General features: G+C 37.5%; 2 protein-coding genes across 14 annotated transcripts; both read left to right on the top strand.

Annotated features, from left to right (window-relative positions):
- The first annotated feature begins 12,702 nt into the window (after positions 1 to 12,702).
- On the top strand, positions 12,703 to 18,326 carry LOC103407403 (uncharacterized). Of its 11 annotated transcripts, none has more exons than XM_029095430.2 (12): positions 12,703 to 12,962; positions 13,663 to 13,717; positions 14,377 to 14,412; positions 14,506 to 14,550; positions 14,975 to 15,058; positions 15,590 to 15,655; positions 15,869 to 15,907; positions 16,344 to 16,443; positions 16,879 to 17,029; positions 17,385 to 17,506; positions 17,752 to 17,825; positions 17,957 to 18,326. In XM_029095430.2, exons 1-10 carry the CDS (start codon positions 12,772 to 12,774, stop codon positions 17,425 to 17,427), a joined length of 810 nt encoding a protein of 269 aa, XP_028951263.1. In that variant the 5' UTR covers positions 12,703 to 12,771; the 3' UTR covers positions 17,428 to 17,506; positions 17,752 to 17,825; positions 17,957 to 18,326. The 11 variants fall into 11 exon arrangements, with proteins under 11 accessions (XP_028951263.1, XP_028951255.1, XP_028951251.1 ...); XM_029095422.2 differs by having other exon boundaries at positions 17,752 to 17,851; positions 17,966 to 18,326; XM_029095418.2 differs by having other exon boundaries at positions 17,752 to 17,851.
- Positions 18,327 to 19,686: 1,360 nt separating this feature from the next.
- LOC103409504 (uncharacterized) lies at positions 19,687 to 22,851 on the top strand. 3 transcript variants are annotated; one of them, XM_008348334.4, is made up of 4 exons: positions 19,707 to 19,958; positions 20,113 to 20,242; positions 21,449 to 21,823; positions 21,910 to 22,851. In XM_008348334.4, exons 3-4 carry the CDS (start codon positions 21,458 to 21,460, stop codon positions 22,477 to 22,479), a joined length of 936 nt encoding a protein of 311 aa, XP_008346556.2. In that variant the 5' UTR covers positions 19,707 to 19,958; positions 20,113 to 20,242; positions 21,449 to 21,457; the 3' UTR covers positions 22,480 to 22,851. The 3 variants fall into 3 exon arrangements, with proteins under 3 accessions (XP_008346549.2, XP_008346556.2, XP_008346563.2); XM_008348341.4 differs by having other exon boundaries at positions 19,724 to 19,958; positions 20,191 to 20,242; XM_008348327.4 differs by lacking the exon at positions 20,113 to 20,242 and having other exon boundaries at positions 19,687 to 19,958.
- The last annotated feature ends 57 nt before the right edge of the window (positions 22,852 to 22,908 follow it).

Here is a 22,908-nt window from a genome sequence, read left to right as displayed (position 1 = left end):
CTCTGCCCAAAATGACTTACTTAAACCCGACTGAGACAACATACATCTAACCTTCTCAAGCAAGGTTCGATTCAATCTTTATTCAACTCCATTTTGTTGTGGAGTTCCCCGGACACTGAAATGCCTCACAATCCCTTCCTCTTTGCAAACTTTAAAGAAAGGGTCGGATGTGTATTCACCACCATTATCCGATCTTAAAATCTTAATCTTTCTCCCTATTGAGCAAAAATTGTACACACTATGTAAACAAATAATTCACTTGACACAATTGGGTAAATCGCCAAAATGGTCTTTGAGATTTGCATAACTCATCACTTTGGTCCCTGAGATTCCAAATCGATAAAAGTGGTCTCTAAGATTGTTCATCATCCATCATTTTGGTCATTCCGTTAAAAACTCCGTTAAGTGTCCCGAAGCTTTTGGCAGGAAGTTTGGGCAATTTTCAAAGCTTCGTAACTCAATCGTTTCTTAACCAAATTTGACCCATAATGTGAAATCCCGTTCCTGGATTTCACTGTTATAATCTACGTATTTGTACTATTGAGATTTTATATTATTTCTCGAGAATTTATTTTAAATTGTTTGAATTTAGATTTTAATTAAACTAGTTACGAAGAGTGAAGTTTGAAAAATAATTATTTAAAATTGTTGACCTTTTGAGGTCACAAGTAACGTTTTCGAATAGGTCTCGAAGCCACAAGTGCATAGGCGAAGAAGCAACCCAATCAGGAGAGAGCAAGGAGGGGAAATGAGAGAGACCCGAGTTAGGTCATTTTTGACCCGCGAAACTCCATTCTTGACCCGCTCATATCTCCTTCATCCGATCTCCGTTTTGGGTGATCTTGGTGTCCATAGAAAGCTCTTGACGAGCCCTACAACTTGGTAGTGTTAGATTTTCCATTTTCTTATCCATTTTTCCAATTCGAGGCAGCAAAGTCCTGTGGGTTTTCCGACGGTTTTGTCATTTTCCAACGATTCCGGCAACCATTTCCTTCAAGTGAGGTATGAAACTTCATCTACTCTTCATAATCTTCAAGTTGGTATGCTTGATTCATGCTTTCATATTCGTTTTAGAGTTGAGTGTTTAGAACCCTAGAAACCTAGTTTTCCCGAAGAATTTGGATGGTTTCCGGTTAGAATTTATCATTGGTCTAGTTGTGAATATTGTCTCTCTTATTGAGCTCTAGTTGCCACATGAATTTGAGCCTCTTGGGTTAAGGTTGAAATTTTGGGTTTTCAAACCCTTCACCATGGCTACCATTGCGTGTGGCGGTGCGTGGAACAGTCCACGAATGTTGTCTAAGTACCAAATACCTTCTAGTGACCCTATGAACCTATGTCTAGCGTGGTTTTCCGAAATTCAATTGTTTGGTGTGGTGATCAAATTGGACCGCCACTTGTTTGTATGATTGATGACAATCCGATCATTGGATCGTCGTACAATTTTGTGATCACCCTAGATATCAGTTGTTGGACCTTTGAGAACTACAGATCAGAAATCCGATGTGCGGATCTTGAATAACCTTAGGTTGTTGACCTTAATGGACCTACCTTATCGACGATTGATGTTCTAATCATCATGCTCTACTCTAGAGTGTCGCTTATCTCTAGAGTTGTTGAGGCTTGATGGAGCTTAGTTGGCTCATCACGATGATGTGTCGTTCCCAGTTGATGTGTGTCTCGATATATGTATTAGTGGCACCATATTGAGTTATACTTGTTTATTAAATGTGCTTTCTATTGAATTGTTATTTTTATTTTTAGCATCGATCTATGTTTAGTAATTGTGAATCGACTATAGCTTGGAAACGTTTATGAAATGTGGTTAGATATGTATGAAGTGTATGATTATTTTTATGACAAAGTGATCCTATAATCCTATTAGAAGTATGTTGTAGCACTTATATGTTTGGGTGACATATTAGTGGTGACCTCGAGAAGTTGATGGTGTAGGTGACTACGTTGTAACTCATAGGGGTTGAGATGTGGATAAGTTAAGGTGTTAAGTTTACTACACCATGTAGTAGTTGTACATTGATGGTCCTGCTTGGTATATCCGCATTGGGGAACCATACGCATTCTAGGAGTGATCAGGCTTGGTATATCCGCATTGGGTGATCACTACATACCTGATTATTTTGACCCTGCTTGGTTAATCCGCATTGGGGGGTCATTAGTGGTCCTGCTTGGTTAATCTGCATTGGGGGACCATACTATATATGGATCGCGCTTGGTTAATCCACGTTGGGAAATCCTTATGGCCATGTATGCTTAGGAGTGATCATGCTTGGTTAATGCGTATTGGGTGATCACTTCCTAATAGTTGTAGGGGTGACTGCTTGGTTAATCCGCATTGGGGGGTCACTGCCTACTTGGTTACTTTCTCAAGGGTGGCTCTGCTTGGTTAATCTGCTTTGGGGGGCCACTTCTTATTTGGTTACTTATGTGGGCTTCAGTTGAACTGCGTCCCTCTAGCCTTAATGTACATATGAATGATGGTTTTTGAGAATCTTGGTGGTTTGAATGGGATAAGTCGTTGGATGTCTGGGTGACTCCTTCGGAGTTGTTAGAGACTTGATTATGTTTTCATATTTACGAACTTATATTTGAGGTTATAAACTATGATCAATGGTCTTTCTTTTTATTGATTATTTCATACTTGTAATTTGGTTTCGTTGAGTGGTCCGGAACCCAGTGTTGTTGGATTCCATTGAGTGGTCCGGAATACTTGCTTTTGCTCATTTCCATAAGGTTATCTTAGAATCCTAGATTCGAGTGAATGAGAATTACGCACAATGGATCTTGTGCATACAAATTAGAATTACCATGTTATTATTCAAAACCTAAGTAGGGAATTATGTAGAGTTCTTTAATTAAACTCGTGAAATGATGTGCTATCTCACTGATTGATTAACATAATTAAATATTAATATTGTGCTTCGTGATTCCCTGATATGTTACAAGCTATGGATTGAGATATCATGTTGGAAGCATAGTGATTGGTATGATGTAGTGAAATGTGATTTGACTTATGTATTGGAAATGGTTGTATCATGTGATTGAAATGCATATTGAATTGCTTGGGAGATGTGAGATCTAGTAATGGACCGATAACCCATTGTGATGGGGATTTGTTGCTCGATATTAGTTCGTTTCGTTGAGTCTTCGTGAATTGAGTAACTTGAATCCTATCTTGTTCCTTCGAGCCGTAGTTATGCTTCTTGGACTTCCATTTAGTTCTGTTGAGTGGTTTGGAACTAAGTTCTGTTTGGATTCCATTAAGTGATGGTCCGGAATCCCTTCTACTCTGCGATTCCGTTGAGTGATGGTCCGGAATCGTATCCTGGTTTGGATTCCGTTGAGTGATGGTCCAGAATCGTATCATTGACTTGTTAGTTCCTTGGATTTGATATCAACTTCAAAGATGTAGGCTTCGGCCAAACTGTGTCGCTCTAGCCCTGCATTTTGGTAGATGATGTGTTGTTGATTGATGTGATTGTGGAATAATGTTGGTTGTGATTGTTGTCATTATAATTAGACTCGTTGACTATTTTGGCTAGAGAATAGCATGGTGATCCGTTGATTGTTCTTTGAGATGTTGCATACTATGAAATGGAGAATCATGTGAAATGTAGTGATTTATATGAAGGATGAAGTGGAAAATATATGTGTGGGCATAGCATACCTGCGTGCATGACAAGATGGTAATTGTGTATGGCTTATGGTTGATGCGTAGTGTGGTACCCTATGTTTTTTTCACTATAAGTATTTTACGAAAAGATTAAAGTTTGACGAACGTTGAACTACGAATGGCTTGATCCCTATTGAGAGTACGTAGGCAGTCTAACGAAGATGTTAGATGCAGCCATAAATTGTACGAAAAATGCTATGAAATTTGAATCTTGATTTATGCTTTGTACATATCCCGGAGGCGGGGTATGTTAGATGTGCGAGTATTGGTGACGTCACGTGTCGATTCTGGACGTATGTTGGGATCGGGGCGTGACACATAATATATCAAAATGAAGATAGGAAAGTTTAGAATAAGATTATACCTATTTCGAAGCCCAATGGTTGTCGGAGATTGCCGGAAAATAGCCTCAAAGTTGACTGGTCCGCGTGAAAACTTGAAAACTTGAAAACTCGCTGGAAACTGGGTAAACTTTAAACGTTCATAACTTCTTCAATACTCAATGAAATCAAGTGATTCAAAAACTAAAATCATACTTCTCGACGCGATGAAGAGAATGGTACCTTTTTCGAGCCGTCTTGGTCTCGAGTTAGCCAATTTCGAGCTGTTTTCCGGCCAAACCACTGTGAGTTAGCTGTCAAAAAAGGTACCATTCTCTTCATCTCATCGAGAAGTATGCTTTTTGTTTTTGAATCACTTGATTTAGTTGAGTATTGAAGAAGTTAGGAACGTTTAAAGTTTACCCAGTTTCCGGCGAGTTTTCAAGTTTTCACACGAACCAGTCAACTTTGAGGCTATTTTTCAGGAATCTCCGGCAACCATTGGGCTTCAAAATAGGTATAATCTTATTCTACACTTTCCTATCTTCATTTTGATATATTATGGGTCGAATTTGGTTAAGAAACTATTGAGTTACGAAGCTTTGAAAATTGCCCAAACTTCCGGCCAAGAGCTCCGGGACACTTAACGGAGTTTTTAACGGAAGGACTAAAATGATGGATGGTGGACAATCTCAGGGACCACTTTTATCGATTTGGAATCTTAGGGACAAAAGTGATGAGTTATGCAAATCTCAGGGACCATTTTGGCGATTTACCCCGACACAATTTCACCTTCGTTCATTTTTCGAAGAGGGTTTTATTGATTTGAGTTCGATCCATTCTAGGCTACGCGCCTATTAATTACAACCCTTCTTTTGGGAAATGAATACCCTTTGATTCTAATATGAATAAATCGTAACTTAGGGATTTGGGTGTTTATTTGATTTTGTGACTGCACCTAGGTAAAGCCCTAGATTGCCTACGTACCCTCGTTGAGGGATCAAGTCACTCATAGTTCCTTGGTATTTGGTACTTGTTTGGATTTGATGCCTTGTGCAGTTTTAGCTCGTACGGGCGAAGACTTTGAACCATTGGAGCAATATGCAACTTCGTGCCATTTAAGTCTTGTTACGGCTTCATGCCCTCTGATACTTGATACGGCTTCGTGCCATTTGAGATTTTGTCGCAGCTTCATGCCATTGATTTTTTATACGGCTTCATGCCTTGTGAATCTTGACGTGGCTTTGTTCCGTTAAATAAAATTTGATGGACATTTTTTTAAATAATCAATCAAACTTGAAAAGTGAGTTTGGATCAATGTATTGAGCCTCTCTTTTTGTAAAGCCGTTTTCCATGGTGGGATTTAATTTTCCATACTTTTTGTCTATCCTTTCCTTCCTCTAGCACACTTGTAATTGGGCACAAGTGAGTGATTATGCATGTTAATTTAGTGATGGGCATTTTAAAGAGTTTTTCATGTGGTGAGACTCATCCCACACAGTTTGGAAAAGGTTGATCAACATAACTTCTTCTGATGCATTTTCTTTGAGGGTCTCACGCAAGCCACATTCCCAATTAATTTGAGAACTTTGTTTACAGCCAACTCCTTATTTCTTCCCTTTATATATATATATATATATATATATATTTTTTTTTTTTTTTTTTTCTTTTGGACTTTCAACCCCATTTAAACATGGGACTTTGAACCCATTTGACCCAAGTCTTTTGACATCAAGCTTTACCCTTTTTTTTATGTGACTTTAAGGCTTCTAAGTTCAACAACCCCTCTTCTTCTCCACGTGAGGTGCAGATTTTATTCACCCATCCTCCCCTTGCGAGATGGCTTCAAAAACATCCTTTTTTTTCTTGGTTCTAATACACGGTGTTCTTCCACCAGAAGCAAAAAACAGTTCCTCAATACTTGGGCTCCCGTTGATTTCGCAATGTTTTTGAAATTCCTTTTGGGTTTTTTTTTAGCCGTTGAATTCCAAATGAAGATGGGTAAGATTGGTGGAGTTCAAACTCTTTTGAATTGTTTCAATTTATCTTCTTTTCCCCTTAAACCGTAGAGGCTTTTTTTTTATGTAGGTCACGAGCTCTCTTTTCTTTTTGTTGCACCACCTTGCTTGTGCTCATTCTATGGACCAAAAATTCGAAGTGAAAAGGAGGAGAAAATAACCAGTAGGTCACCCCATTTTCGTTTTCTATGTTCTGGGTTTGATTCGGAGTGAGTTGAAACTCTGAACTGCAACTAATTGGTTCAATTATTTCGTGCAAGCGTCACTGGCAACAGTATCTCTTCGATTTGGTTGTTGCTCTGTCTTTTAGGTAATGAGCTTGATTGGGTTGTAAAAACCCTTCTTTTTGTGTAATAGTAGATGATAAGCCTAATTTGATGTTGGTAGATTCCGTAGTCTAAATTCATTTAGCTTTTCGTTTATCACGAGTAGCTTTTCGGTATCAGTTTGACTTGGTTTTTGACATGGTTGACAAACTATTTTGCAGCATTAGGTTCATTGAAAACAAGTGTTGATTCATGGCTCCAAAGGTGAGAATTTCACTCTGAAATTTGTAGTAACACACTCATAGTATCTGTCGTATTTTGAATGGGTTTTGATATATTAGTGTGTAATTATCAATCTCTGGCATTTCTGTTTCCACATAGAGAATTATTTAGTTGATCTTGACAGTGGGCATTTGGACACCCTTTTTGTGTTCCCATTCATGTTTTGTCTTCGATGCTTGCCATCCTTTCTCATTAACACTTGTACAAAGTGATGCTTTTCCCAAATTCTTTTGTAGTTTTGATTTGTCTTCTAGTTCTTTGGGTGTTAAAGGTTGCCATGTGAATGAGTTTCCCAAATAATTTGGGAAGTTTGGCAGCAAGCTTTTCCCTCTTTGTGAACTTGGGACAACTTGAACTTTTTCAAGTCCAACTTCACGAGGCAGAGAAGCAATACCTTTTAGCTACTTATTTAGAGATTGGCAAATTTTTTTTCTTTCCTTTTGTCTTGTAACATCTGTTAGCTTCATTTCAGTGCTTTTGGTCAATATTTTGACCCAATTTTTGACCAAAATGATAACCACATTTAAGTCCTTCGAAATACGTCTTCCTCTCTTTTATTTGTCTTTATCAAAAGTTGAATAGGGGAATTTCCTTTTGTGGAATTGGACTAAGCATAAGTCGGTCACTTCTTTTCCCTTGTTCATTTGTCTACACATGCACCTATTCTCTCATTGGACCGCAAAGAATGACTTTGCATATAAGACTTGGCTTTCTATGTTTGCTACATTAGCTTTACTTTTTTATAGATGTGAATCAGAATGATCCTTTGTCTCTTAACTTTATCCAACATGATAACCACGTGAATGGCATTCATGTTATCTAGAAAACATTTCTTCCTTCTCCTTCTCTGGAGTGATCTTTAAAGTCTAGGACATCAGTAATGTACCACCTTCTTGGAGCATATTGTTTTACTTTTGCCAACAAGCTTCTGCATCGTTGGTGATTGAATGAAGAACATGTTGCTGTCAATATTTTGAACGAAACTTGCTCTTTCTTTATCCAAATTCATTGCTTTCTGTGACACTGATTGCTCCTTTCTTTCTTGGCATGGGCATCGAACATGGATCTCTTTAGATTTGATCGGAACTTCACGGGTGGTTTAGGCCACCCTGAAGAAATTCATGGGATTTTGGAGATTATTTCCGCTGCTGTCAATGGGGAGTCTAGATCCTCTTCTTCATTTTTCTTTCAAACTTTGCAATTTTCTTGTATAAATTGAAGGTTACAGACTCTAGGTAGTTGATTACGCCCTTTTTTTTTTGTCTGCAACACAACATCAAACAAAAGAAATAAATAATTTAATAGAACTTGTTTCATACCTAGTGATGAATGTTCTTCTTTGGATCTTGATTCGAAAGCACGAATAGTTGTACTCCTTGTTCACTTTTCCAGCAGCACTTTGTTGCTTTTGGTATTTTCTCTCAAAGTTTCTCTATTTTTTTGCAAAGTATCCCCTCTTTTTTTTTTGTCTTCCTCTCTTGCTACAGCTGATGCCTATTTATAGGCATCCTATGAAGGCTCTAGAGCTTGTTACATAGGGGGAGATGGAGACCATGACCTCCTGCCACTTTCTCTTAACCTCTCCCACCAACTGTGCAATTTTCCACGCCTTGTAGAAAAATAGGAGACCCTGTTGCATGTTACTTCCCCATTTTGTAGGAAGAAATACATATTTTCTTTTCTTTTTATTTTATTTATGGATGTTGATCTATATGTAAAGCCCATCCTCTTTTTTTTTTTTTGGGCTGGATTATATCTTTTGTTTTGTCTTGTAGTTTGACCCAATTTGTATGGACTCTATTTTTTTGGGTAAATTACATAGTAGTCCCTCAGGTTTTAGGTCTATTGCAATCTTATACAACATCTTTAAAACATTTCACTTTCATACCTCAAGTACTATTTTATTTCAATTTCATACAACCGTTACATTTTCCATCCATGGATCTGTTAAATGCTGACGTGGCTGCCACATATATGCCATGTGGCTGCCAAATGTTTGCCACGTGGCAAATAAAATAATTTTTTAATTTTTAAAAAAAAACCTGTTTGCCACATATCTTTTTTTTTCTTCTTCTTCTTCTTCTTCTGGGTTCGGTCCCTTTTTTTTTTTCTCTCTTTCTTCTTCTCTTTCTTCTTCTTCTTCTTCATTCTGGGTTTGGTCCCTTTCTTTTATTTATTTATTTTTTTTTCTTCTTCTTCTTCTTCTTCTTCCTCCTCCTCCTCATTCTTCTCTTCTTCTTTTTCCTCCTTCTTCTTCCCCCTTCTTCTTCTGGGTTACAGGGGGTTCGATCATTCTTTTTTTTTTTTTCTTCTTCTTCTTCTTCCTCCTCCTCCTCCTCTTTCTTCTTCTCTTCTTCTTCTTCCTCTTTCTGGTTCGGTCTTTTTTTTTTCTTTTTTTTTCTTCTTCTTCTTCTTCTTCCTCCTCCTCCTCCTCTTTCTTCTTCTCTTCTTCTTCTTCCTCCTTCTTCTTCTGGGTTCGGTCCCTTTCTTTTCTTTTTTTTTTCTTTTTCTTCTTCTTCTTCTTCCTCATCCTCCTCCTCTTTCTTCTTCTCTTCTTCTTCTTCCTCCTTCTGGTTCGGTCCTTTCTTTTTTTTTTCTTCTTCTTCTTCTTCTTCTTCCTCCTCCTCCTCTTTCTTCTTCTCTTCTTCTTCTTCCTCCTTCTTCTTCTGGGTTCGGTCCCTTTCTTTTTTTTTTCCTTCTTTTTCTTCTTCCTCCTCCTCTTTCTTCTTCTCTTCTTCTTCTTCCTCCTTCTTCTTCTGGGTTCGGTCCCTTTCTTTTTTTTTTCCTTCTTTTTCTTCTTCCTCCTCCTCTTTCTTATTCTCTTCTTCTTCTTCCTCCTTCTTCTTCTGGGTTGCAGGGGTTCGGTCCATTTTTTTTCTCTTCTTCTTCTTCTTCTTCTTCTTCCAATTTCAGGTCTTTTTTTTAAAAAAAAAAAAAATTATTTTATTTGCCATGTGGCAGACATTTGGCAGCCACATGGCATATATGTGGCAGCCACGCCAGCATTTAACAGATCCATGGATGGAAAATGTAACGGTTGTATGAAATTGAAATAAAATAGTACTTGAGGTATGAAAGTGAAAAGTTTTAAAGATATTGTATAATATTGCAATAGACCTCAAACATGAGGGGCTACTATGTAATTTACCCTTTTTTTTTATATGTTATATATTTTTGTTGTTCAACACTCCCAGTTTGGTTCTCAACCATTTTCTTCCAACTCAAGAAAATGCTCAATACCTCACTCTTGTGCTTCATAGTGTAGACCAAAGACCTTCTAGAATAATCATCAACAAAGGTCACGAACCAATGTCTACCACTCAAAGAGGGAGTCTTTGTAGGACCCCAAACATCTGAATGCACATAATCAAGAATGCCCTTCGTCTGATGTATTGCAGTACCAAACTTCACTCTAGTTTGCTTCCCCAAGACACAATGCTCGCAGAAATCAAGCTTACAAGTTGTGGCACCTTTGAGAATACCTTGTTTCACAAGCCCTTGTAGAGCTCTCTCATCGACATGGCCTAATCTCATATGCCACAGTTTAGTAGTATCTAAATCAGATGTGCCTATATTTTCTGAGACTACAAATACTTCACTTGTCAATGTGCTTCCTTGCAATAGATACAAATGACCACATCAAGGAGCTTTCATCACAACAAATACACCATAAGTAACTTTCAAGTCTACCCATCTGAATGAAACCTGAAGCCCTTGGATTGTAAAGAGCCCAAAGAAATAAGATTTTTCTTCAAATTCAGTACATACTGAACACCTGTTAACTCTTTAACCATATCATCATGCAACTTTAAACGAACTGTACCGATCCCTTTTGTTGTGCAAGGATTGTCATCTCCCATGAAAACAACACCACCATCAAACTCTTTCAAGCTTGAAAACCAATCTTTGTAAGGAGTCATATGATGAGTACAACCCGTATCCAATACCCACTTAGTAGCACAATCAAATGATGAGGAAACGGTTAAAGCAAAATCAGAAAAATCATTTTCAAGCTCAGCAACATTAGCTTCAGAACTCACTTTGCCTTTGGCCTTTAACCTAGGACAATATTTCTTCCAATGACATTTATTATGACAAAAAGCACATTCATCCCTTTCCAGACTTTTTCTACCTTAACAAGTTCCTCTAGGTCGAGAAAGTGTTTTTTTCTTACTAGAGAAAGATCTCCTCTCTGATGATCTACCTCTAACAAATAAAGCTTCAGAGGTACTATCATGATTTTATCTCTATACCTCATTTCATAATTCATCAAGGCATTTGATACATCTTCAAATTTCATAGTTTCTTTACCATGCATAATAGTGGTAACAAAATGCTCATAAGAGTCTGGCAAGGAATTCAATAATATTAAGGCCTTATCTTCATCCTTAATATCCTCATCTAAATTCATCAAATCGGCAATCAACTTATTAAAAGCATTAAGGTGTCTAATCATTTTTGTACCTTCTTTATATTGGAAGTGGTAGAGCTTTTTCTTCAAGTGTAGCCGATTCTCCTCACTCTTCATCATGTAGTTGTTTTCTAATTTTTGCCACAACACATTTGCCAATGTCTCCCGCATCACAACATATTTCTGAGTTTTTGCAAGGCACAACCGAATTGTGGAGCAAGCCCACAAATTTAATTTCTCCCATTCTGACTTCGACATAGCTTCCGACTTATCTCCCAAAGCGGCAAGTAGATCTTGTTGAGCCAACACATCCTTGACCTCACATTGCCACATCCCGAAGTTGTTTGTGCCAGCATATTTTTCCACTTCAAACTTTGAATTTTGCACCGTAGTTCTTGCAAATCCGGAGTTGCTTCCAAAAGGATTCTCATATTGCCCATCTGACATCTTTAGCAACTAGACGGTATCCAAGAGCAACCAACCAACTCAAGCTAACCCACAGATAATATATCAAATGAAATGCAAGAACAAAATATAAAAGACACCAAGATTTTAACGAGGTTCCTCATCAGTCAGTATAACTGGAGTACGTCCTCGAAGCAATAGGAGCTCACCCAATAATCCATTATCAACCAAATGGGAGTTTACAAAGTGTTGGCAATCTCACAACCAAAAACCCCAATACACCCAATGATTCTCACTCTCCAAAGAAACAAATAGATAAGGAAATATAGTGAATAATTTCCCCTCTATACAAAGCTTAATGCTAATACACAAATGCAACTTTGATTGAGTGAATACTAACAAAGAAAGAAAATCACCTTTCTTTCTTCTCTTAAAAATTGGGGGCTGCGACACCTTTTTTTTCTCAGCTGCTGCTGCCAATTAAAAACCCTAAACGCCACCCTGTGGCTTTCACATGGGCGAAGAAAAAAGGTCTTTTAAATGGGTTGTTGGGCTTCCACGTAAAAGGCCACTCCAATTTGGCCTTATATTCAACAGTATGTAACGACACAGCGAGACGAAGATAGGGTCAGGCGATCGAAGGAGAATCGTACAGAATGGGTGGAGGGGACAACGTTAAGGTGCCGCGGGGCGGGGCTGGGGGGGAAGCGACGGCGAAATCGTCCAATTAAGCCATTGATGGCGAAGTCTGGAGATTGAAGGGGTGAATCGAGATCGAATCGATTACCTGCAAAAAAAAAATTTTTGGGTTGTTTTGTTTCAATTTTTTTTTGTTTCTGGGAAAAAAGGAGAAGAGTGGGGGAGTGGGATGAGTGGTCAAGGAGGGTGGGGGGATGTTGGCGCGGGTGGGATCTGGGTTTTTGGTTGTGAAGGAAGGAGGGAGGTGGAGGGGGAGATGGAAGGAGTGGGGGGAAGTGAGGGTGATTTAATTAATATTAATTAATTTTTTTAATTTGAATAGGTGAGGATGTGAGTCATGCCGTTGCCATTTCATCATTTAACAGTCAAATTTAACAGAAAATTTAATAGAAGTCTGACATTTCAATAAATTCAAAAGACGAGGTATGACATTGTAATATTTAAAAGATGAGATATGAGATTGTCATTCGATCCATAATTAAGGTAGTTTTGTGTAATTTTTCCTATAAAAAAATTCAAAAGTAAAATTATAAAAATAAATAAATGTGTTAATTTCTCTTTAAATAAACATTCATTAATCATATTACCACTAGGGAACACAAGTGTTATCTTTTATTAATTAATACGTCCCGCCCAAAGTTATCTACTCGTTTTTTCACAGTTGAAGCGAGCAGTGGATATGGCGAGCACGAGTGTGAGTGTAAACATCATACGGCCTTTGGCTTCTCCTGGCCTTCAAATCCCACCACCACCTCAGTGGCGGCGACCACACCGCCTCGGCCTTCGTTGCTTGTCCTGTGCAATTTCTATTGACAAAACCTTGGCGGAGATTGAGAATTCTGGTGTCATCGCCTGCCTTCGCGCCAACAGGTGACTCACTCTACCTCATAAACAAGATAATAACGTTAAAAATATCTCTACAACTAGTTTCAAATTACTGCATAAACTCCAAACAAGTATGATTTTCCATAAAGATCGAAATAACTAAGGCTTCTGATACGGTTTTGACGGGATATTCTCCCTAGTTTCCCCAGAGAAGTTAATCATTTCGATCACAGCACAGCCTGTGTTGCTATGTAGTTTTATTCATGCTCAATTGGGTCTCATATGGGATTTTTAAAAGTGTGGAGTGATTTAAACACTAGCAAATCTAATCGGATTATAAATTTTCGGCAATCCAAACAAGGCAACCTTCCTCCGAAACTGCAGCATATGACTTCTTTGCACTGGAAAGACTAAGAAACAAATAGGGGCGGCTCTTTTTAATGTGTATTATATAGTACCAAGAGTCAAATATTTGTGAGGTTTAGGGGGCGCAGCTGACGTTTTAGCTTGTGATTCGCTTGTTTTTGAGTTTATGTTATGCTTCTTGCGCACGGAAACCTGCTACTAGATTTACCATGCAACCTTTCCTGCTTGTTCTGCATTGTGTTTGAATGATATTTCTTATTTATCTGAAAGGATAATAGTATTCGATTTGACTTCTTTTGGTTTACTTTTTCTCTAGTCGAAAAGGAGTGAATTTTATAACAGGTTTTCGGACTTACTCTTTGTTTTTCGCCTTTTGTAGTGCAGAACTGGCAATTGAAGCTGCTAGTGCTGCATTTCTTGGTGGAATTTCAGTTGTGAGTTCTCTGTTCGTAACTTTTCTATTTTTGCCTTAAATTTCATAAATGAAGTTGAGTTTCCGTCCAAGATCTTCTCCTAATAGCTGACTTAATGTTTTAGTCTATGAGTTAGAGTTATAATATTCTCATATTTGTGTAGTAATTGAATCAGTTGCATCAGTTTCAAATGTCTGAAAGATATTACTAGCTCACAGTGGAATATCTGCCAAGTACTTGTATCAGGTGGTTAAAGCTCCCTGGTGTGGGTATTTTAAATTCTTTACAATCCTTCAAGCCTTGCATTTAGGGAACTATTGCCAACTTCATATGGTCGGAAGAAATACCTGTCGTATTACCCTTTTTTCACCAGTGTTACGGCTCTCATATAGTAATAACGATAGTTTTCTTATTCTGCATAAATATGCTTTTGTTAGATAATGGTTGTTTTCTTATGCTAGGGAGATAAAGCATTTTCTATCAAGCCCCGCTTCTCTTTCCTTTGCTAACATGACATTAAGCATGACATTTACCGAAAAAGCACCAAGGGAGCGCAACACCCTTCTACAAAAAATGTCTGCTGCATGTTTGCATTGTTTATAAGACTACAGTATAGTTATTTTTTTTTATATAACCACCAATGATGGGTTGCTGATAGTTTATTATCTTTTCAAATGCAGCTGGAGATTGTGATGTCGACCCCAGGTGTCTTTGAGGTTGTTTAAAGTTTTGAACTTTCTTTTTTCCCTATTAAAATGGTCACTTAGCTCTGGTGCTCATGCCTTTTTTTTTTCACCCTTCCTGCACAGGTTCTACAGCAGCTAGTACTTGACCATCCTACAAGATTCCTGGGGGTAATCATCTTCTTCCTCCTCGATATCTTGACATTTCATTTTCAATTTCTTGTGCGCTCTAGGTCATGGTGTTTGACACAATAAATCACCAAAACTTTAAAAACAAAATTACGCACTTATTCCCTTGTCTGCATTATCTAACACAAATATTGGTTCATGTGGGTGAGTCTGAGTCATACATTATCCTTTTCTTGGATGTTATCTGAAATGTGACTTGTGTAGCATATATGTTCTAGATGGGAAATTTGGATTTTAACCCTTGATAGCTTCTCTTTCTAAATTCCAATCACATCTTCTGATAAGCATTCGGAATGCAAATTCTGTATTTTTCTAGAAATGACAAGATCAAATTGTATCCCATAATAGAAACTGTGATTGGAACCATCATAAATTAGTTTCTCTGAAGTTGCCAAGGGGCCTGCAGGTAGGAACTGTACTAAATGTTGACGATGCCAAAAGGGCAATGCTAGCAGGAGCTAACTTCCTTATGAGTCCTGCTATGGTGAAGGTAAGCATTTAGAAATTTCTGTACGCTTTTTCTTTACTTAAATATTGAACTTCATAGGTATTAACCACAAAGTGTATCTCTCAACTTCTCTTATCTTCATCTAATCTAACTTTTAATTTGGAGTGAGGGTAACCGTACCCATAACAATGAAGAACCTTTTATCTTCACATTAGAGCTTATCTACTAAGTTCTTGGAAATAAATGTTCCACATTGGATTCTTAACAAGCCTTGCAAGGGCTTATAGGATGTTGTCTCATAGATGTACATAGGAGTAACTTATTGTTTTGTGAGACTACCAACTTATCTTTGTAGACATGTCCATTCCTTTTGGCATAGCATACATATACTGATATACTTGGCCAAGAAAAGCCTCCTTCACTTTTCTCTGTTCTTCTCCAATCACTCTGCTTTCCTTATCATCGTCTCATGTAACTTGTAACTATTTCCATTTGTTATCAGTTATATCCCATGTTCATGTCTTCAAATATCTATCTCATATTGCTTTTATTAACTCAAAAAATTTGCATCAGGATATTGTGGATGATTTAAGGTATAGTGAAGTTTTATACATACCTGGTGTTATGACCCCAACAGAGGTAAAACCATTTCTTATACTTAAAACTGCAACTCCCTTCAATCTCTGAAGCTTCATGGATTTACAGTTGAACCTGTTTGACCTATTTTAATTTTTAAAATCTCTACTCTTGTAGTTATACCAGAAAATCTAAATGCATTTTACATATCATGGTATTGTGATGGACATTGCAAAAGACTGATCAACTTTTCCTTAACCAATTTGCTACTTGCAGATATTGTCTGCATATAACACTGGTGCCAAGATTGTCAAGGTAATTCTTTGCATTCATCTTTCTCACATGGAAGTTGCATCACGACAGACATCTTTATCATAGACTATCGGTTTGGAGTCCTACTCGGACAAAAACTAGGAATATGAGAACCAAATATTAGTGAATAATCATTATAAAACATGGTATCAAGACTCAGCGAAAAAGATGTCCACCAACATTCTGGTACAACTTTGATAAAAAAACAAAACCAAATTAAACATCCGAGGTCATAAGTCAATTATAAGCGTCTTCTAGTAGCTTCACTGAGCTTAGTGAATGAAATGTTTCCTTTCAGTTGAAAAATGAATTATAGAGTGTAGTGAACTTTCCATGGCTAATTGTGTATTGCACTGTCCCATAAAGTTCAATTTCTTATGCATGCTTGTTCAGCTCTGCACAAGACTTGTGGAATCAACTGTCTTATATTGGTGAGCAGGTATATCCTGTTTCTGCATTAGGTGGCACACAATACATATCAGCCATTAAAAAGCCTTTTCCTCACATCTCAATGGTTGCTTCTCAAGGCATAAAGATAGGTTGGTAATTTGACTCTCCTGTTTCTTTTAAAGCCTCAGTGCAGCCATCACGTCCTGTTAGGACTCGGAAAATCTTTAGTTTATGTCATGTGAAAGAAACATAAGGTCCTAGCAGCTATCTGATCAATGAAAATTCAGTAGTTCCAGCACTCTGGCTGGTAGCTTTTTTCTTTTATGTGAAAAGCATACGTTCCTAGGAGGTGACAAGAAGGCCTTTCATCATGTTAGCTGTTTTTTGGGTATACGTTAGTTAAAACTTATAACTTAAAAGAGATCGAAATCTTTCAGGATTATATTGAGCTAAATTTAGTTCCAGTTGTGAAATTATTACTCATATTTCAGGTGTTGTTCAACATCCTCCGGAAGTAAATGATTGGATTTGAGCAAGGACACCTGACTTACTATTCTGATACTTTGTTCTTCTGATTGATACAGATGCAGTTGGGGAGTATATTGCTGAGGGAGCATCATCAGTTGTTTTATCAGATGCCATATTTGATAAAGAGGCCATGGATCGAAAAAATTTCAACAGAATATATCAACTTGCGAAGGCCGCAGCTTTGCATGGAAAAGAAGCTGTAGACCGGTTAGATTCTGTACTCTGTTTCATAGTCATTATGTCAACCCTTTAATCATTCTCATTTTAATCCTGTTATATGTATTTGACATATGAATGGTCCTCTTTTTCAACTTATCAAAATCCCTAGTTATCTAATCTAACTTTCCTACCAGATCACAGAGCTTCATTTTGCTCATGCTTTTATCCTTTATTCTCATGTTACATCGATCTTTAGATTATGGTCCAACATTTAATTGAATATAAAGGAAAGAATTAAGGGGCCGGACATCTATACAGGAGTCAGCAGTATACAACAAATGATCTATATATCTCCGGATTTCACTATTTTTATTGGCCTCCAACTGCTTGTATTGTCACGCAGGAAGAAAAAGCTCATGCTTAAGCGTTCGCAGTTGGTGTTCTAAACAGCTTATTCCACAACAAACGAAGCGTGAAAAATGTTTTGACTATGCTGCACATGTACTAGCATACTGGTAAAGTCAGGTAGTCAAGTTTCTCTTGTTTTCCCTTTCCTTTTTATACACTGGCTTCCATGCAACATATTATGTACCCTCGAATTGATAAAAAGTCGAGTCAGCATGTACTTTCCGGTTCCATAGTAATCATGTATTTGAAGTATTTCGCTCACTACCTAGGACGTTTAAAGCATCGTGAACCTTTGCATGCATTCATTAGTACTGACATTATAACTGTTAATCCAATATTCTCTTCACTTGATTCTCGCTCAGTCTGCCGGGAAACTGAAAAGAGTTGAGATCAAAGGCAGGCATGTTCCATTTGTATAGCTTAGAGGAAGAAGAAAGTGAGCCCCGTGCAATCCCTTATTTGGTCAGTTCTTTTTATTCTTAACGAGGAAAATAAAATTGCCGTGAATCTATTTGCTCTTTTGTAATTGATATTAGTTAATATTGCTGCATTGCTCCTCTTTGGCAGGATGAACAGTTTGTTGTTGAAATGCTTTAAAGTTTAAAGTTTCAAACCAGGAATGAGAAACCAGTACTTGGCCACCTCAGAATCATTTGACAAGGAAGAAAATTGAAAGTAAGTTTGTTTCGACGGTCTAGTAATTTACAAGTCTTGGTGCATTCGAGGCAGGCTTAGAATCGCATGGTATCACCAGTACACAAAATGAGGTATAGGAGTATGGTTCCTAGTTCTATAAAAGAGAATTTTGTTGTTCCGGAAATTTGATCAAGGCCATTCATAACTGTTTGATTAAAGTTTGACGGGGAAACTGCCGTAGACTGTACAGAAGTTGGTTCGAAGGATTTGTTAGTAATTTAAAAGAGAAGTGATTTTCACACGCTTTTTTTTTATCCCTACTCACTCATCGGCTTTGACACCGGCTCCTTTTTCTTTTGGTGTGTTCATTCGGGATGGCTTTGACACCGGCTCCTTTTTCTTTTGGTGAGTTCATTCGGGGTGGTGTCGAAAGAGTTCACATTCGAAACACTAACATTTTGATCTTGAGAGATTCAAGATCTATGGAGCGCTCGGCCAACTCCTCCCCACCAAATAGCCATTAGTTTGCAGTTACACAAGTTTTTTCATACTTCATCTTTCCCCATTTTCATCAAATTTTTTCAGTTTGCTATGCACCTTGCATTCTCATCTATTCATCTTGGGGAAGTAAATGGTCTAACTTTTAAGAACACCTAATTGCAAAAGGACTACTTAATAACTTTTTTGATAAACTCTTTCAAAAACATTTATGATAAGGGTGATCTCAAGCCAACAAGGCTTCCTTCTTTGCGAGGGTCAGTGAATGTCTATCGTACGCAATCTTATCTTTGCTTTGCAAAGAGGCTGTTTCCACAACTTGAACTCATAACTTCTCAATCACAAAGGAGCAACTTATGTGTTGCGCTAAGGCTTGCCCTCTCAAAAACATATAGGATGCAGAAGCCAATTCTTTAGAAATGTCCTACAACACAAGTTTATTGTGAAAATATTAATTTACTACCGCCTCGGGTTTATTAAATCTAATGAACTTACGAAAAATGTACCTACAACTCAAGTTTCTTAAATCTAATGAATCTAATTTGCATTAGGCTTATTGAAATTTTTGGACCTACAACACATGCTTGTTAAACATACCCCAATATATGAATATGCTCGAGATTTTCACATAAAACAGAGTTTCAAATGCTCTGGTAATTGCTCGGAATAGAGGCTTTCAAAATATTTGCGTGGAGGAAGATTCTAAATAGGTCATTAATGTGGTTGAAGGGAGATTCAAAATACTATGGAGAATCCGATCTATCATTATGGACATTAGAAGCTTGATGTCTTCCTTCCAAAACATTACGTGGAGTCACAACTTTCGGGAGGATAATTTTCTTGCAGATGTCACTAATGTAGAAATGGGTAGCTCCAATTCTTATTTTTGGGATTGCACTATTCCTATTTATGTTGTCCGTGCTCTAAAGTTTTTTTTTAACAAACGATATTATTTACGCTAAAAGAGAGAGGGTGTGTTTAGTCTCATAACGGGCTAACAATAATATGGTTCAAACTCACCTTTAACGAGAATCAAACTTAAGATATCTTCGCTTAAGTACTGGTTCGTAGTTTTTTCTTTAATGTATTTCTCATGAAAAATATCATTATGACTTTAACTAAATCCTTCCTGTATACGTGGCACTTCATGATAAGTCCTTCCTGCAAATCTACAAACTCTTACGTAAGCGTTTGGCTTTCGAGAAAGTGTCACCACTCGGGAAAAATTTTCCCAACTTTTCTCGAGAAAAAAAAAACGAAAATTACAAACAGAAAACCCTAATTTCCCAAATGAAGTGTGGTGGCGGTCCTCATTCCTCATCCTAACGCCGTCTCTGCATCTCCCGGCGATCAGATGCAGTGGGAATTGGCAATCTGACCGGCGAGAGAGCTCCACCACTTCAGAGACCGCTACTTCCTCTCTCCATTGACCAGGGTATCTCTCCCTTTCTCTCTCTATATGTATAGATGTATATTTGTATATATGCATACAGTATATTACTGTGTGCGAGTGTATAATATAGCTTGTTATTCCAATTGCTTGCTGTTAGGAGCTTGTTTGGGTAATATGCAAATTTTCATATGAATAGGTAATGAATTTTTCCCTGTGAAAAGATTGAAGTCACCACCAATCTATATGAATATGCACTTCACCTTCGTTTTCGCAGAATGGAAACAGTCAATTGTGACCTATTTTGAGTTACAACATGCAATTCTCCTGTAAGGAAATCAAACTCTTACTTGCTTTTCTCAATGTAGTCTGTGTAATTTGAAGAATTTGTTACTTTATACTGAACGTAGACGAAAGACTAGGACTTTGTAAAATGTAGTTGATTATTTAGGTCTCCCCATCCCCTTTCTTCTTTTCATTGACCAGAGTGTTTTTTTTTTTTTTTTTTTTGGGTGGGAGGCTAGAGATATCTGTACATTTACAATTCTTTTGTCCCCTGACCTCCGTTTTCTCTGTGATCTCAAGAAGTATAATACATATGGGATTGTATTCTGACAAATAGAAAGAAGAACTGAAATCTCTTTAAGGGTTGTTTATCATCATTCTTCAGTTCCAAAAAAGTGCATTCTTTCTCTTTTATTTTGTCTTTGGTAGTAAATACTCGGTTTCTGTGGTACAGGATGTTAGATGAAGTTATGAGATGTTAGATGAAGTTTACCATTGTGTGTGAATCCCTGGGACACTTCCACATTTGTTAATTGGCCACTATCATTTTATTTTTTTATTTTTTTCCTTTGATGTTGAGTGAAAGTATCATTACCTGTGAGATTAATCTAATAGGAGTATGGGTAGGAGCAGTAAGTAGTAGTTATCATCATTATATGCTGAGCGTAATTTTATTATTTGTCGTATGATTTCATATCTCATTAATAAATACACTTTCAATAGTAGGAGATATATGTGATTTAGAAGTAAAAGTTTGATTCATAGCACAATTATTTCCCAATATAATGGATTAGGGAACATAGTTCAGTATCATTTCCGGTCTCCTACATGGAATTGTTAATTCGTACGTGGATTTTTAGTGGTTAGAGTTATCAAAATCTAGAGTCAATTTGCTGATCATATAACCCTTTGACTGACCATCATGACCTCTGGCAGACGTGTGATTGAAAATCTTACATATTTTGGTCGTTTTCTTGTGAATTAAATATATATTATAGTTGTTATATCTTATACTAGGGCCATCATGATGGCCTGTTCGGGAGATTATAAAGGTGGGTGAAAAACTGCAAGTAGTAGTTGATCTTGAAAACCAATATGCATTGTTTTTCTTTCTTTCCTGTGTTGATATGCTTGAGTTCCTCAGGATTTCATATAATTACTTACCACCAGCAAGTTTATGTTCACCGTATTTTTTTCATATAGTACCATACTAGTTATTGGTTTATTTATTTGTTATCAATTTCTTTTAGGAGTTAGGGATGGATCACTACGACCTGCATAGACAGAGAAGGGATTTGAAGCACAAAGGAAGAAATGTTGGAAGAAATGTTGTATGGTCACTTGCAATGGATAAGTGTTTAATTGATTGCCTTGCTATTCAAGCTAGACATGGAAACAAAATTGACAAGAGCTTTAATGAACATGCTTACACTGCTGCTTGTATTGCTGTGAACTCTCGTTTCAACTTGAATTTAAACAATCAAAAAGTCATTAATCGTCTTAAGACCATAAAGAAGAGGTATAAGGCAATGAAGGATATCCTGAGTCAAGATGGGTTCAGGTGGAATCCCACTACAAAGATGATTGAGTGTGACAATGAAGAACTTTGGAAGAGATACATTGCAGTGAGTGGATTTCTTCTTTATTCTTTCATTTTTCATGCTTCTATTTATTGTATGCATATTGGTGATATTGTTAATTCCATAAATAGGCACATCCTGATGCAAAAGGGTTTCGAGGAAAGCCAATAGAGATGTATGATGAACTCAAAATTGTTTGTGGAAACTATCAAGTCCCTAGTCGCTGGGCTAAGATGAAAGATGGAGGCCATCCAAGTGAGATGAAGAATTTTGAAGATGATTCTGCCTCATTTCTTTCTCCAAGCTCAGATGACCTAAGTGAGACAGACGGAACCGAGTCATATAGTGGACCAGAAGAAGAATTTACCAAGTTGCCAGATGGTAGTCAAGACCCCCCTCTGATCCAGCCACTTAGACAACTTCCAAAACGCCCTCGTGGCTCAGAAGCCGTTCAGGATGCACTGATGACTGTGGCATCAAGCATTCGTTGCTTGGCTGATGCAATGGAGCAAAGCAAATACTCTATTGATGCCTCTCAACTACTACAGGCTGTGATGGAGATTGATGGTTTGGAAGAGGCTAAACAGATGTATGCATTTGAGTATTTGAATGCTGACCCTGTCAAAGCTCGAGCTTTCATAACATACGATGCTCGGATGAGAAAAATATACTTGTTTAGACAGTTCTGGTGGTGGAAGTAACTGTCAATCCCAATTTTAGGGTCCTTAGGGTGTATAGTTCTCAAGCTTACAAGAAGACTTGCGTTTGTCGGGTTTCCAGAGGCGCATGTACAGATACAAGATATCTGCAGGTTCAGTATCATATATTGTTTGCAAGAGTCATTTTCACTTTGTTTGCTGCATCTTTTGAAAGTTAAAAGACTGCAGTCACCGTTTATCTGATGTTTCTTGTAAACCCAAAATAGCGGTTGTAGTTTTTCCCTTACGCAGCTCTGCCATGTGTTCATTGCGTCCGCCAATACCGTCTCCTCCCCTCTCTAAAATCTGTATGTTTTTCACTTGCATTTTGTTGATTTGGGTGGTGAAGTGAGAAATGCTAGTTGTATTTGTTAATCTTTGTTCGTGTTGAACACTAATTTTATCTTCTGGGACGGAAGAGTTTGGGAAATG

The sequence above is a fragment of the Malus domestica genome, chromosome 02 (assembly GCF_042453785.1).
Source record: "Malus domestica chromosome 02, GDT2T_hap1".
NCBI lineage: Eukaryota > Viridiplantae > Streptophyta > Magnoliopsida > Rosales > Rosaceae > Malus > Malus domestica.
The sequence above is the reverse complement of the archived record's forward strand: the minus strand, read 5'-3'. Positions and strand labels throughout refer to the sequence as shown.

What these genes read in the sequence shown, in the direction of transcription:
- LOC103409504 (XM_008348327.4), top strand. Translation starts at nt 21,458, where the DNA reads ATGGATCACTACGACCTGCATAGACAGAGAAGGGATTTGAAGCACAAA. An exon ending in TTTGGAAGAGATACATTGCA is followed by an intron (nt 21,824 to 21,909) that starts GTGAGTGGATTT and finishes TTCCATAAATAG; the next exon opens with GCACATCCTGATGCAAAAGG.
- LOC103407403 (XM_070817818.1), top strand. Translation starts at nt 12,772, where the DNA reads ATGGCGAGCACGAGTGTGAGTGTAAACATCATACGGCCTTTGGCTTCT. An exon ending in TGAGTCCTGCTATGGTGAAG is followed by an intron (nt 15,059 to 15,589) that starts GTAAGCATTTAG and finishes AATTTGCATCAG; the next exon opens with GATATTGTGGATGATTTAAG. An exon ending in GTGTTATGACCCCAACAGAG is followed by an intron (nt 15,656 to 15,868) that starts GTAAAACCATTT and finishes TGCTACTTGCAG; the next exon opens with ATATTGTCTGCATATAACAC.